Source organism: Fusarium odoratissimum (assembly GCF_000260195.1).
Source record: "Fusarium odoratissimum NRRL 54006 unplaced genomic scaffold supercont1.62, whole genome shotgun sequence".
NCBI lineage: Eukaryota > Fungi > Ascomycota > Sordariomycetes > Hypocreales > Nectriaceae > Fusarium > Fusarium odoratissimum.
The window spans coordinates 98,695-114,008 of record NW_022158739.1 but is presented as its reverse complement, the minus strand read 5'-3'; the positions used below and the strand labels follow the sequence as shown (position 1 = coordinate 114,008).

The window sequence follows — 15,314 nt, the reverse complement described above, 5'->3', positions numbered from 1 at the left end:
GAATATTAAAGAAATTCTTATAATTACTTAATTTATTAAAAATATTTAATAAAACCCTAGGTAAGCTTTTTTTTATATTTTACTTAATATAAAGTATTTATATTTTACTATTTAACTTAGTTTATAAAAAAAGTAAATAAAATTAAATATATATTAAAATACCTTAAGAGTATTATTATATAATAATTTTTATTAATCCTTAAAGATTAAATTATTAAGAAAATATAAAAAAATAAAAAATTATAAATATATATAATTTATATTTATAATATAATCTTTAAGAAAGCCTTATATTAAGTATTTAAAATTACTAATAATTTAAGACTAAGTTACTTTAAAATAAATAAAATTTTTATATATTATATTTTATTTTTAAAATATATAAATATAAATAAGACCTAAGTAAGACTAATAAGAATATTATTAAATATAATAAACTTATAATTAATAATTTACTATATAAGTAATCCCCTAATAAAAAAGAAAACATATTATAGTTTACAATTTGCCATATTAATAACCCCTAAACAAAAGAAAGACAATATATTAATCAGGTCCACCTCTCCTACCATAAAAAGGTCAATTTAGCCCTTGTAATAATTTTCCTCCTAACAGTATAATCTTTTATTCTGATCCCGGACCGTAAAACCAGATACTCCAAATTTATCAGGCTTTGTTCCCGCTGCATCCAAAAAGGTTAATGGCGCATCGGCTCCTTGCTGGGGATTATTAGCAGCCTGTAATGGCTTGAAGCCCTTGCTCTTTGCCTTATTATATGCAAGTGTTACATCTTTCGGCAGATTAGGACTGCTGTATAAAGTGCATGACCGCTTGCCGCTATCCTCTTTCATAAAGGTATGCTTCCACACCCAGTTCGTACACCGGGTCGGCAATTCTAGGCACTTCGCGGCGCAGTCGCAGGCAGACCTAAACCCATCCTTAAAATAGAAGTGTAGCTCCGTGACAACACCTGTCATATCAATACCCTGATAATACCGGACGCAGCCGCCGTTATTATTAGGAGCCTGTAGAGTTGGGAAGCGCCCCTTAGTAATCTTGCCTTTGCAGATTGCCCAGTCGGAGTAAGTGTTGAAGTTTGGGAAGATGTCGGCACCTGAGTCCTGGTGGCTATGGGAGTCGAGGGGCGTTGCCAGGGCGGTGGAGGCGATAAGGAGGGAGAGAGTAGTGATAGTGAAATGCATTTTGGCGAGTGGGCTGCTTTGATGAGTGAAGGAAGAGATAGTGTCAGCGAATTAGTGAACTGCAGTCTTGATAGAAGATTAATCCTGGAGAGAACGGGGCTATTTCGTTTCATATCCTGATGACCGTTATTTATACTTCTCGATTGGTGAGCAAATCTGGCTAGGTTATTTTGGTTTGAAGGATCTTTAGTGTATACCTCCAACATCATGATGACGATCCGCAGTCAGGAGGCTTCGTCGGCCGACTATGATTTATGCTCTGGCCTATGAAGCAGGGAGGAGGACATTCAGAAGACTTTCCGCCATTGCAGTTAAATCGGCCTCCTTCTAAGAACTGTAATTACCAAGGAAATCTATTCATAAGGTTAGGCTATTCTTAGGATAGCCTGTCTAGAGGCTTAAATCTCCTGTTAACAGATGGTCTGGTAGTGCATCTATATACAATGTCTGGTGAGACTGCGGTAGCTAAGTGGATAGATACTAAAAAATCTAAAATTTGGGCATAATTGCGTCACTATGAATTACTTTAAACTATAACACCTAGATTTAAAGGATATCGGTACTTTCCATCCAATTACTATAAATACTTGAAGATAATACGAGAGGCGTTCCGTCTTATGATTGGCTATTATTACACTAGAGTTCACTACCATCCACTACACCTGCACTCGGATATATTCATTCCGGAAGTAATGAAAGGCTCCTAATATGTTAATATATTTTACAGCATCCAAAGGTTAATTAATACGTAGAATGTTACTTGGAAGTGCGTATATAAATGATTGGAGAACTTTACCTACTGGGATTTTGGCAGGGATAGCTATTCCAAAATGGCCCTCTAGAGGGAGGGCCAAGACTAGCAACCCAAAGACCAAGAGCCAAAAATAAATATCTACTTCACTGTTTTACTCGTGATGATTGGTCTTTATTAAAACTTGCAATGCTAGGAAGGTTACGCCGCCCGTATGTCTATCGCTTTTTTCTTTCGCTCGCAAACGACCTAGAATGTGGGGAAGCCTATGCAATCCTTAAACAGCCATGAGGCGTCGACCACACTGCATGCCACGTATAACCGCAAGCTGTCTTAGCGACGAAGGATGAGCTGTTTAGTCATGATAAAATAATCATCTAAGCGTTGATTTATAAGGAAGGATTATAGCAGAGAGGAATTAAGTATAAATATAACAGGAGCTAATACATAAGGCATATACCTAAAACTACTTAATACGTTATATTGCCAGCTTTTTAGATTTTTTTTTCTTTTCTTTTTTCCCTTACTAAAGTCATGTGCTCTGTGTCAGGGGAAGATAAGGCCAAATAGATACATAGGTCCATATAGTCACGGGTTGGTACACAGAGTTAGTAATGTCTAGTGTTATTTCCCTCTAATTAATACATCTTAGTGTTAAGGAAGCTAATATTTATTAAATCCTTCCTTAGCCACTATTAAAAATTAGAAGCTATAATAGAATTAATTATATAAATAGTTAACTATCAGCCAACTAAATACATTACTTAACCTTTATATAATAAATATATAGCATCTAGCTATTGCCTATAAATTAAGAGCTATAACTAAAGCTTCTTATAATGGGTATTACTATATTAGAGGAAGTTTAGCAGGATTGGAATCTGATGCATTATGATAGTTGAAATAAGAATACTACAAAAGGCCTGCAACTGAATAAATCGACGAAGCAAGGCAAGACAAAGTAAGCTCCCCGGCGAATTTGCTGCTGTTCACAAACCTCCACCGTTGATCAACCACCCACTCCAGATAATTGGATGTGGGGATCTCCGCGTCGGGCGGATGAAACTATCCGACGGGGAAATGTGAGGAAACGGATCCAAACTTAGCCGGAGAGGGTCGGCCGCCTCTAACTTATAATTAACCCTCCAGTATCTATTTCGCCCCACTTGACCTCACGTATAAGACAATTACACACGCTTGCCTTAAGATAAAGCAAAAAAACTTATCAACCAACTATAGCAGCTTGACTTTTATTGCAAGTAAATGTTCTTGAGAATCAGTGCGTATAGGGGTTATTGATACGATCTATTTATGTACTGCATGATTAATATACTATGATTGGCAAGACGGGTAAAGTCAGACAACAGCCGCGAATAGCAAGCGACTGTACGCCTTCTCAGGCCAGAGCGGGTGGGCGATCCCCGGCAGCACTCCTTCCAAATAGCCAAGTCAGGTCAATCCCGAACCTGCTTAAGCGCATCTTTGATAGCGGACCTTCAGGACGGCTTTTGGCTCAGTCCAGGATGTAGCAGTGCGTGATGAACCTTGTTGCACTCCTTTGGAAAGCTTCCCTTGTGGACTCCAATTTCTGGGCGTCAAGGGGCGGCTCACACCATGGGGGTGAAGCCTTTTTTTATCTTGGCTACAATGTCTGTATTTCTGCAGTTTGTCTTTCCGGGCCCCTGCTTGGCGCGTTCTTTGACTTAGGTGATCGGCGTTTCTTCGATCACGGCAACCCCATCTGCCGAGCCTCCAACCTATATGGGGTTTGTAAGACAGTAGAGGGTGTCCCTTGCCCCGACCAGGGTTCGCGGCTTGAAGATATCACCCAGTCAAGATCGTTTGATATCGTGCGTGGTTCTGTGTTAGAGGAGGTGGCCTATATGAACTGTGCCCTATCCCTCATGGCATACTCAACCTCTTCGCGTCTCTTAGCAAACCACTTCTCCTGCGCATCTTGACCCATCACTCCATCATGACATCAGCATATGGCATGTTGCTTGCCTCCATAGCGGCGTTGTGTAAGTCGTCCGCCAAATAAACCACAGACTTTCAGAAGAACCCCTCCCTAACATGGTCGTTACCTTGACTCATAGACACCTGCAGCATTTCAGCTCTTACCTCATCCTTCTGTCCCAATAACGGGGACGTCTGTTTCCGTTGGGGTGTCCCCAAGGCATCCGCAGTGTCAGGCTCCGGCAACATCTACTTCCAAATCGAAGCTCCCACCAGCCTAACATGGGCGGGGCTCGGCATAGGCACAGGTATGCGAGGCGCCGCTATGTTCCTAATTTATCAGAATGGTGACGGCAATATCACTCTGAGTACGAGAACCGGACGCGGCCATGTTATGCCCGAATACACAGAACGTAGCGAGGTCGAGCTGCTCGCTGGCTCTGGCGTTAAAAATAATAAGATGATTGCAAATATTCGATGCGGCGACTGCAGTAGCCTGAACCTCGAAGGCTCCAACTCTTGGATCGCCGCCTGGAAGAATGGCAACCCGCTTAACTCCACGAGTCTTTCCGCGAGAATCTTGGAGCATGATGGGGACAGCAGCTTCAATATCGACTTTGCCCAGGCGTCAATGAGCTCGGACAGCAACCCCTTCACGTCTAGCAGTAGTGGAGACTCAAGCTCCAACTCCGAGTCTGATTCTGATTCTGACTCCGGCTCTAGTAATGGTGCTATGTCAGAGACAGAGTACAGTAGCACGAGCGATATAGTGCTCCGTGCCCATGGAGTTATCATGTCTATTGTCTTCCTCGCCGGATATCCCCTGGGAGCCGTACTCATGACTATGATCGGAAAGTGGTTCATTCATGCCGGCTGGCAGGTCATTGTTTTCGTGGGTATGTGGGCTGGCTTTGCCCTTGGTTATGTCTATGCCCGTAATGATAGTGATGTAAGTGATACAGATGCACTAGCCCCATAGTAAAGCCACGCGTGCTAACTATATTTCTCTAGTGGTGGAAACAAGCTCACACAATAATGGGCACCATAGTCGTTGCACTGATTGGCCTGCAGCTTATTCTGGGTTGGGCTCACCATCGGTACTTTGTGAATCACGGCAAGCGAGGACTCATCAGCCACGCCCATATCTGGTTTGGACGAGTCCTCATGATCCTTGGTATCATCAACGGAGGGCTGGGCCTTCAACTCGCAGGCTCGCCTCAATGCTATGTCATTCCGTATTCTGCCGTTGCTGGTATCGCCGCGGTGCTCTACATCACTGGCATCTTCGTAGGTGGGATGAGAAAGACTGCACGTGTGAAGCAAATTTCGCCTCAGATAATCCAGGATGAGTAGTAATAATTCGGAAAAAACGGGAACATGGAGGAAAGGGAGTTAAAGGGATTTTTGGAAAAGTTTAGTATGATAATGCACTGTGTAAGTGGGCTATCGCGGCCCATATAACCACCTATTAGCTCTTAGGATATAATATAGTAACTGGCTATAACTTAGGGATAGTTATTATTATGAAACTTGCAAGTCTAGGTCTACTGGACTAGCAAAGAGTCAGTGAAATTAAAATTTGCCTTTTCACTAAGGTATTCTCGATTTCTGCTTGCAATTACGGGCATCCGGTGTCTCGGCAAATAAAATCCATATTTTTTATAACTATTGCATGCCAAATACTTTATTAGGGTCGAACTGCACAATATTGAAGCTTGCCACCATTGTAGCCTTTATCTAAGTTTAAATGGTTTGTTAATAATCCGAATGTCTAGACCCTCTAGTTGCTTCCCTTGTTTATGGTTCCATCTAAATGTCAATGACTCTCTATTTATTATCCCTTGAACTTAACACTCCCTAATTAAGCCGCGGCGGATACCATACATTCCACGATAGGAAAGGATTACATCAAGACGTGCCCGCAGCGCATTTGTTAATAGTTACTTTATGTTTGGTTAGGAATGGGGATAGGAAGAAGCCTTTTAATGCTCCACCGAGCAATAACAGCCTAAATCCTTATCCGCTGACCTTGGCCGCTGTATGGATTATATAGAGACCTGTTCTCGTTAGAATTTCGGCTTGCAGATATGAGAGTTGAGGGTTGAACCTGACTCTCCAGATTATGATGTCATGAACCCCTTGCAAATAACAGTAGCTAATGGGTAAGAAGAGGTTATGGAGCTTTAATTACTATTCGGCTGTAAGGATAATTTCGGGAGTATTCCGGCATCCTAGCCCTAAAAGATGCGGAATGCTAGGATCATGAAGCTCCCGATTGAGGGAAGTAAAAAGAACGGCATGGTTATTAGTGAAAATGAATTTCTTGCGGACAATGATCCGCTTATCGTATTTATAAACATGGGGACTTCAATGATTATATACCGTGCTTTGAAGTTGAGTTCCTCCTCTTGGTAAATCTCACAGATGGGTCGGGAAAAATAAAGAATAGGTAAACAACGGCTTGATATCCTTGTATAGCAAGGACTGCGTCTACCCTCGACAGAGGTTGGTTTTGTCTTAGCAAGTAACTTACTAAACTCTTAAATAAGTAAAAGTCTAGAATCCCTTCTTATATCGCCTATAGCTAAGCATCGTTGGGAGTGAACTCTCCATCCATCCGATCAGCTAATTGTTTAGCAGAAAGAGACCCCCAAGTGCAGTCCCGTCTGCCAAATTGAGTCTAGAGGTCTGAACATTGAAAAGGCTGGCTATCGAGTTCCACATCTGACAGGAAAAATCTAAGTTTCATAATTCCAGCGCCTACTAAATAGGACACTTGCAGCTAGTAACAAAGGGACGGCAATCGCAGCACACAGGATCCTTAGCCCAAGTGATGTGAGCGCCAAGGTTATACATATGGTTTAATGAGTTATACTCTGCGTACACCTTATTGACCCTGCTGGTCTTAGGGTTCACGAACACTATGTGGATGCCAAAGGTACGGCCTACGGTCGGGTACTCAGGGATCGAGAAGTCGCCCTTCCAGTAGAAGGTGAATGTATTGCAACCGTAGGTGACCAATCCCTTCTTCCATTGGTTAGGATTATTCTTGCGGATGAGTGCCTTAATAAACTGGGCGCGATTTTCAAAGATTGGAGGGAAACTATCGGTCTGTGACGAAGTATTAGGATATGTCCTCGGACTGGGCATAAGGCTTGAGAGAACAGGCAACATGCCTTGGCCCACTTCTCGATATTCTTCTTAAGGTCACCGCCTACGGCAGTGGTTATCCACCATCGGGTCTGGGAGTATATCTTGAGGTCCTCATCAAAAGTCTTCTTGGCCATCCTGCCTCCGTCTTCGATACCTGAGAAGGTCGAGATGTACTGGTTGAGAAGGGCCTCGAGTTTATCGCGGGGGACGCAGGTCATAGCCTTGCCTTGATACGACTCTTCATTGGTTTCTTCATCGTAGTACTTGTTATATCCGTACTTGGCAATGTGGGGGATGCCCTCGTGGGGATGGAAGTTCTCCGCGTTGTTGTCGGCGTCGTTAGAGTGCTTACGGCGAATGCTGGAGGCCATGGCCGAGAAGGCGCACGCCAGGACGTAAAGAACGAGTGATACCTTCATTGAGAGTTGGTAAATCTTTGGTGCGGTTTCTAAGGTAAATAAGCTGTAAATTGTTTATGAGTCGACTGCCATAATACCTTGTAGTGGGCGTCTCTTTTGAGATACTTATAATCTGGGGTCTTACCGAGGCTATAAGAGCGCCATGGTACTGGCTTGGAGTAACTTTAAGCTATTGAAACTTTAAATGCCAACCTCCGAATAGTTACTGTGGGGAAGTCTAGTTTGTATAGCTGCAATGAGCGAGTTTCTAATTTGAAACTTACATCTTTTAACTCACACTCAATTAGGTACTGGATCACGATTAAAACCTAAAACGAACTTCTATCTCAGTCAAATGAAACTAATAGTAAGTAATAAGTAAAAGGCTACAGTACACTCCCCATTCAACTTACAGCAGTGGGTTCGTGTTATCCGATCCGTGGATTTACACTGCTAATACTTACAAGCCATTTGAGTTTCTCTAGGGATATTCCCTATTGTCCGAAATAGAAGTCTTGGGGTCTTATAAGGCTACCCTAAACCAGACCTCAACTCGTATATGGACGGCTCCTCCCCTTGTGAACACCAATCTAGACGCCCAGGTCTCATCGAGGTGGGCACTAGCTCGAGGAACTGACGCTCACGCGGTTTCTATTAGGCTTTTTTGGCGAGGATCACCGACACTGAGTGGCTTTGGCGATTGGATGTGGTTGATGAATCTCTCACCTGATGTTCAGTGTCTCACATTCGGCGTCATGCGGATACAATCAGGTGACGCATCCGGGCCGTGCATCTAAGTTTATTTAGTAGTTTTGCAGAGGGATTTAGCATAATAATGTGGGAACTAACAGATATCAAGTCACTAAAAATACTAAATACCTTTGTAGAAGTAGTAGCTAGATAATACACTAGGGTAAGAGTAGCAGTCGCCGAGATAGCGGTGTCCCCTGTATAATGAGTGTAGCAGTGGTCTAGCCAGTTGCGAATGAATCTAAAATTGATCGAATCGGGGGGCATATTTGTCGAGCAGCAAGAATCAGGAGCGTAGTGTCCGGACAACAGCGAAAGATGACTTTTGCTTCCAGGTCGATCGTTCTGCTTTACATGACTTGATCAGCTGCCTATGTCGCCTTTTCGGGTCTAACATCTTCCCTCGTATCAGAGTTCTTTTAGCTGGTCAGCAAGATTTGGGATCGACAATATATTGACCAGAATTTGTTCACTTCGCAGGACGGCTACAATCTTACAAACGGGCAGTAAATGTGATGCTTTCAGTTTCAAAGGTTTATAAGCCCTATCCGTACTTTTTAATAAGCATCCGACTGATATATAAGTTCATTCTTCTAACCAAAATGTACATTTTCTTTAAAGGATGCCTGATATCTACAAGCCTTAAGACTAGTCAGCTCGCGTGAGACGAATGAATGCAATTGACAGTAGTAAGTCGCGTGTTAGCGCAGACATTGCGCGCATTATGGCACCGAAACTATTATATGGGCGCCCTTATGGTTCGAGCGCATACATAACTTTGTAGTCCCATGGGACATCGGGTTCCCACGTGAGATATTTTCCTGTTGAAGAAACAGCTTTATTTCTGGACTCGCACTTCGTGCTCCTGAGCCACAGAAATAGAAAGAAAGAAAAATCAAGTAGGGAGCTGAGTCAGACATTTGATACAAGTGACAGAGAGATTCTGCTTTTTAGTTCGGAGCTAGATAAGTCTTTTAGTTTCACTCTCCTTATACTAAATCAGATTCTCACTAACAGCATACCAAAGACCGACAGGTCCACGACTGATGATCGGCGTGTGCGTCTCCGATCCAGCAATACGCCGTGCGATATGAACACGAATACATATGGTTCATATTGCCAAAGACGGCATCGAGGCATAATTCAAAGACCTGCATTCCGAAATGCCTACATTGTTTGTACGTCGACGGGTAGATGCAAAGCTCTTCACATCCATAGTTATCATGTAAGAAGCTGCGCCCAGTTTGGTACCCCGCAATCCCGTGATCGCCATATAATCTTTGCTTATCCTCAACTGCTTATTTACCTTAAATAAGCCACAGACTGATGATCAAGTTGTGGCTTACGAGTGAAGCCAGCGCGGTATTAACCGAGTCCCGCTTTGTTCGCATTCTATGGACAATTCATTAAGGAGGGGGGAAGGGCAGCATTCACACCAGTATACCTACAGTAATTCGGGGCGCTATTTTGTTTGTGTAACACCTCCAGCGGGTCTATTGCCCGCATATATCATCCTCCGTCTCACGACGGAGGAATGCAAAGGCTATGCAAAAGCGTTAGCAGCAAACATCGATTCTAACCATACCAAGGAGCAGCATTCCATGCTCGATCGTCTTATACGTGCTGTCTAATAACAGTACGTTGGGGACTAAAGAGCCAGGATGAGCTAATAAAATAAAGTGGTCCGGCTATGACTATGTCCCGATTCGAAGAGTTCCTCGTCTCGCTGATTAGTGAGCGGATGCATGCAGGTTTGAATTCTAGACTTTTCGTCGCGTAGCTGCGATATAATAGGAGAGCGAAAGGTACATCCGTGATTACAGATGAACCTTATGGCTTCTGCCCCCTCCTGTCTCAGCACGCGTGCTAAGGCTTTAGAAGGTCGCTACTAGTTTTGGAATACAATAAGTAAGCTATGAAGCACCGAGCATTAACCTGTCGACTCTACATTCTATTATAGTATAGAAAGGGTGGCTGGTAGCGGTGAACGGGCTAACCGACCCTCTCTGTCGCGCCCTATTTACCTTTGTCACAGCTCGCTTGCTGCTCAGCACCTATTGCTGAAACGCAGGAGATCACCACTTCGCAAGCTTCCACCATGACGGCTTTCATCTTGTCACTGCCAACCTCATATCCTTTCGGTCCCAAATGCTAAGGTTTCAAGCACATGCTTCACCCTATATGACACTGACTCGCGCCACACAATACGCCAAAAGTTAAGGGTGTAGGCGTCAGCTAGAGGAAGGCTCGGGTAATTTACCCGTGACAGGCTGTTGGGCCGTATAACTAAGACGGTCTGATCTGCCGGTGACCGCGATACGCATACTATGTAAGGAAATATGCTCACCTCAGACACATGTAACTTAGTCCATTTAATAACGCCTTCGACTCCCACAGTATTTCTTTACAATAGGTCTATTTTACCGATGGAAAGAACTTCGTCCCCACTTCTCCATATCATACGCACCTCCAATACACCCCTGGCACATGATGTTGAGCGGCACTGGGCAGCACTTCTGCCATCTGAGTTCATTAACCCTCTTGTCTCTTTCTCTTACAGGGTATTTCCTTCTCTTATCTTAAGAGATAAGAGTTCCCGATATCAAACGCCTCTTCATGACTCATACCACCCGCAATAGAACGGCAGACTGCTTTGTGGGGAGCACAGACCCTGTCGACAGATTAGAGCCTCGGTCCCGTCTTTGTAGCCTCCATCTCCTTCGTCTCTTACCATAGTACTTATTTCCCAGCATATAAGCAGACTATTGACTGTCGTAGCAACGCCACTCTGTATCAAAGGTGCGCCTCGGCTGGCGCTGATTGCTACTCATTCACCAAAGCCGCCCCCATGTCCGTCGGCATATAAGGCCGTGTATTCTCACCCATCTCGCCCGCTCATTGCTAGGCCATGGAGGCACGCTGACTCGAACCCTCTACTCAACTAACCACAACCAATTTCACAATGTCAATGTTCATGTCACTTCCCAACTCCGCGGCAGCTCCTCCTCGCAGATGCTACTCGGGTACCAGTAGTGCATTTGCTAACCATGATGAGGACTGGACCAAGATCTCTGACACTGCTGAGCGCCGACGGATACAGAACCGCATTGCTCAGCGTAACTACCGTACGTTCTCCGCTAACTCCGAGACGCTAACTTACACCGGACTTGGCTCCTGAGGATTCCAAAGCTGATTCCCAACCATAACTGACATAAGCGCTCGCTTATAGGCAAAAAGCTCAAGCGACGCCTCGAGGACCTTCAGCGCCGTGCTAGCTCTGCTGACCCTTCCAGGCCCGAAAAGCAGGCCCAGGAGACCACCGAGTCAAAGCGATCCTTCGAGTCACAGAAGTCGCAGCCCACTACCTCCGGCAAGCCAGTCATCTCTCAGAGCCAGTTCATGCCTCCTGGGGATCCGACTGACAATCTATTCTTCACCGGAAGCCCCGACGACCACTCTTGCTCATACAGCGTTTCCCAGTTCACATACTCAACAAATCCGGTTACTGATAACAACTTTATCACTCCCTTCGATTCCCCTCAGACCTATGCAGCTATAGCTACTACCGACGCCCAGCCTAATTACCTAAATACTTCCGTCACGCCTATAATACCTTCTCCCAGAATGCTATTTAGCAATATGACTGAGCAGGAGCCATACACCAGCGACACTGAACTGACCCCTTATACGACTTATGGCTATATGTCGCCCATGGACTTCAACGCTCCAAGCCCCTACGACCAGTCTAACCCTCATGTGAGTTGTGCCACTCAACGCCTCGCAGGGTAACTCGAGACCCATGTATCTGATAGGGTTTATAGACTCCTCCGCTCTCGACATTTTTGGATAATTCAGCCACCTATTTCAAGGCCGAATAGGAATATCCTATCATTCATCGGTCGATGCCCAATTCGCCCAGGCTGATACGGCGTTGATGCAACAACAAAAGCGGTAGATGATATCGCATGTCATCGCTTCGTCCAAGGATGGAGAAGATAGAATCGAGGCTGAAGCTGAATATGGGTCAGTTATATTAGGCTGAGTAAGTTGCGTCGCGTGTCTACTCTCGCGTTCAAAGTCAAAGTGAAGGTCAGAGGCGGTCGTTAGAAGATCCTGGCGCGTGACGGACGGAGCAACAGACGTACGTGAAAGCTTGACAGAGATGAGAAGGGGGGAAAACGGGGACAGACAGCCCAGTGTATCGTATCAGTCGAGTGGTAAAGTAAAACAAAGGTTCAATGGCGAAGAAAATAAGGCCCGGGCGGATCCATCGTCCGAGGTTCCAAAACGCGGCTTTAATTTCTGGACCAAGAGACGTAAGAATACAGCAAAACATCACGTTCTACCCTACTTGCAGTATCGGTCATCGTGGCTTTTATTAGAATTTTCCTTTAATTAGTCATTGACTTATTCTGGGCTTTGTTTAATGCTTATCCTTCTAAAAAGCGGCTGGTGTTGATAAGAAATATATTCAATAAGAAATATATTCTCTGACAGTTTTCAGAAGCAGGATTCCTTAGGGTTAGGGTTAACTTCATCATCAACTCATCGCTTGCGAGTTTCACGGTCTTAGACCTGGATGGACCTAGCAATGCTAATGATAACAAATCGTCGCCCAGTCGGGGTCCGATGATATCCGACACAGGTTTTGTTTTCCTTCGTTCAAGGTTTTTACCTAAGCTGGACTGCAAATAAATCGCTCTCAACTGCTCAACATCCTCTTTGTATTATCTTTTCGGTCGGCCCATAAGCTGCATTCATCCATAGCGTTAGTTTTCATTTCCAGGTGCGTCTTATTGTGCCTCCTCGCCTTGCCAACCATCGAAAATGCTGGAACTTCACGACAATGTGTCACGTGTCAAACGCTTCAATTTTTTGGGACCACAATTTTTGTCGGCCTTCGTGCAGCAGATGTGTGGCTGCAGCGCGCCCTACTCGAGAAGGGCTGGGCATCCAAGTTGGTCGAGAAGGCGGGTGGGCAACCCGTAAGCCTTGTGGATCCCATCACTGCACAGATACAGCCGTACTTCAATGTCACCTCTCTGATGGCTCTTGGCAGCAGCTTGAAGCAAATTCTGACAATGCTCATCGTATCGGAACAGGACACTCCACCAGCCTCAGCCTTCTTGATTGCACTTTTCAACACCATGTTCAATTCTCTGAACACGCTTTTCTCTGTCTGGGATGTAACGTCACAGTCACCTGTTACCATCCTCAGGTCGCCCCCAATGCTGCTTGGAATTAGCATATATGCGGTTGGTATCTCCGCCGAAATGACATCGGAACTTCAGCGGACGATATTTAAAAAAAATCCCAACAACAAGGGTAAACCATACTCTGGCGACCTGTTTTCTCTTGCTCGGCACATCAATTACGGGGCCTATACACTCTGGCGAGCATCCTATGCCTATACCTCTGCGGGATGGCCATGGGGTCTTCTTACGGGCTCCTTTTTCTTTCATGATTTCGCTACTCGAGGCGTCCCAGTTTTGGATTGATACCTTACACACAGAGTCAGAACTTCATATCTCTCACCTTGACATGATATCTAACCATTTTATAGTATGGCGACCGTTGGGCAGCAATCAAGCCTCGTGTTCCGTATCGTCTGCTGCCATATATTTATTAGTAGTCATAGCGCCTTCGCTGTTGAAACTACCGAGAAGAGCGGAACATAAGGGATACATATCATGGCATGTCTAGCTAGAACGGAGCAACGCAAAGATTAATCGTGCCAATACTCAATTAGTTCACAATAGGGCTCATAGGAGGTTGGTCATTAATACATAGAAATGATCACTCTATTAATGAGATCACATAGTTGAAAAAACACTATGGCAAACTCATAGTAGCACATTAGTCGATTTAGGAATCGTAGCCTTACCCCCAGCGAGATTAGTCCTTGCTGATCTCCTCTCGACTTCGTGGAACAACTAGATAGCAGACGGAGGATCTTTGAGCGCTATACCTACAGATCCATAAAGAATGATCAGCGTAGCTTTGCAAGCTCGTAGTACTGAATAAATCTCCAATACCTTACCAGAGAAAAGATAGAGGTAATTAACCACGTATCCCAGCTGCACTCTTTCATTGATGAAGGACGCATGACTTGCAAGAGCTTTCCATGCAGCAAGCGCTAACGGAGATTCGTGATCATCGACCGCGCGGAGCAGCTCTAAACTCAAGATGAATTGAGGTACGCAGGAGTAATGAAAAGCTCGTAGATCAGAGGTTCCCAATACTTGAATCATTGCCAATACTACAGGCGTCAGCAGAGGAGATATTATGAGAGAACTAGGACTTGATGACTGTAGTCAGGACTAAGGTTCAGACTCGAATGGTCTACCACTGCAACAGTCCTCTGATTGGCCGTGTAACTGATTCGGTTACTTAAAGAAACGCTCGTACTGGAGGAGAATGGATGGATGCTGCATACGACGGCGAGAGTGTGTGTTTCGTATGGCTCTGCGGCCGCGCTCTTAGTCAGATAATTGCGAGCGGCGACACCGTTGCTAACTCTGACTGGTTTCCATAGACGTTTCTCATTACAGGGAAAAGGCTTAGAGAGAAGCCCTCCAGCTCGAGAAAGCGAAGTCTCACCTCTTACATCAGATATTGAAGTTTTATGACACTTGATTGGAGGTCTGAGATGCGAAGCCCCTGGTCTAGAGGGGGCTCTGTCTTTACGTTTTCTGGCGAGTCATAATTCCTGATACATTATATTCTTCATGCCTTTCTGTCGCAGGGTAGGCATGGTCTTCGTGGCATCAGGAAATAACTGCCTTAATAACCTAGCTATATACTTTACTTAACTCTCTGGCAGTGAGTAACCCACACTCGGAACAACTAATTAATATACTTTGCTGCTGTACATCACATTCACTTCAGCCCTTTAATCACGCTCAGTGCGATGGCTTGACTTGAAACTCTCTGCTCAAGGTAACCAAAGAATACGCCGAGAATTATCAATCAACAGCAATCAATATTGTACACGCGCTTAAAGAAAAGCGAGTCGCAAAAAGTGAGACTACTGATCCTTCCGGCATAGGGGGACGTGTCTAGATGGAGTGTAAAGAGCATTTCGATGGGCTTCATTCGCACGAT

General features: G+C 44.5%; 4 protein-coding genes across 4 annotated transcripts; 2 read left to right on the top strand and 2 right to left on the bottom strand.

Annotated features, from left to right (window-relative positions):
* Nucleotides 1-608: 608 nt before the first annotated feature.
* Nucleotides 609-1,202, bottom strand: FOIG_15967 (uncharacterized protein; the record flags this gene model as incomplete). Its single annotated transcript, XM_031217378.1, has 1 exon — nucleotides 609-1,202. The coding sequence occupies one exon, from the start codon at nucleotides 1,200-1,202 to the stop codon at nucleotides 609-611; it is 594 nt and encodes a 197-aa protein (XP_031052954.1).
* Nucleotides 1,203-3,928: 2,726 nt separating this feature from the next.
* On the top strand, nucleotides 3,929-5,262 carry FOIG_15966 (uncharacterized protein; the record flags this gene model as incomplete). Its single annotated transcript, XM_031217377.1, has 3 exons — nucleotides 3,929-3,974; nucleotides 4,050-4,858; nucleotides 4,921-5,262. 3 exons carry the CDS (start codon nucleotides 3,929-3,931, stop codon nucleotides 5,260-5,262), a joined length of 1,197 nt encoding a protein of 398 aa, XP_031052953.1.
* A 1,410-nt stretch (nucleotides 5,263-6,672) lies between these two features.
* FOIG_15965 (uncharacterized protein) lies at nucleotides 6,673-7,433 on the bottom strand (the record flags this gene model as incomplete). The annotated part of the gene is made up of 2 exons (XM_031217376.1): nucleotides 6,673-7,020; nucleotides 7,086-7,433. 2 exons carry the CDS (start codon nucleotides 7,431-7,433, stop codon nucleotides 6,673-6,675), a joined length of 696 nt encoding a protein of 231 aa, XP_031052952.1.
* Nucleotides 7,434-11,172: 3,739 nt separating this feature from the next.
* FOIG_15964 (uncharacterized protein) lies at nucleotides 11,173-13,708 on the top strand (the record flags this gene model as incomplete). Its single annotated transcript, XM_031217375.1, has 3 exons — nucleotides 11,173-11,335; nucleotides 11,440-11,966; nucleotides 13,136-13,708. 3 exons carry the CDS (start codon nucleotides 11,173-11,175, stop codon nucleotides 13,706-13,708), a joined length of 1,263 nt encoding a protein of 420 aa, XP_031052951.1.
* Between the last annotated feature and the right edge of the window lie 1,606 nt (nucleotides 13,709-15,314).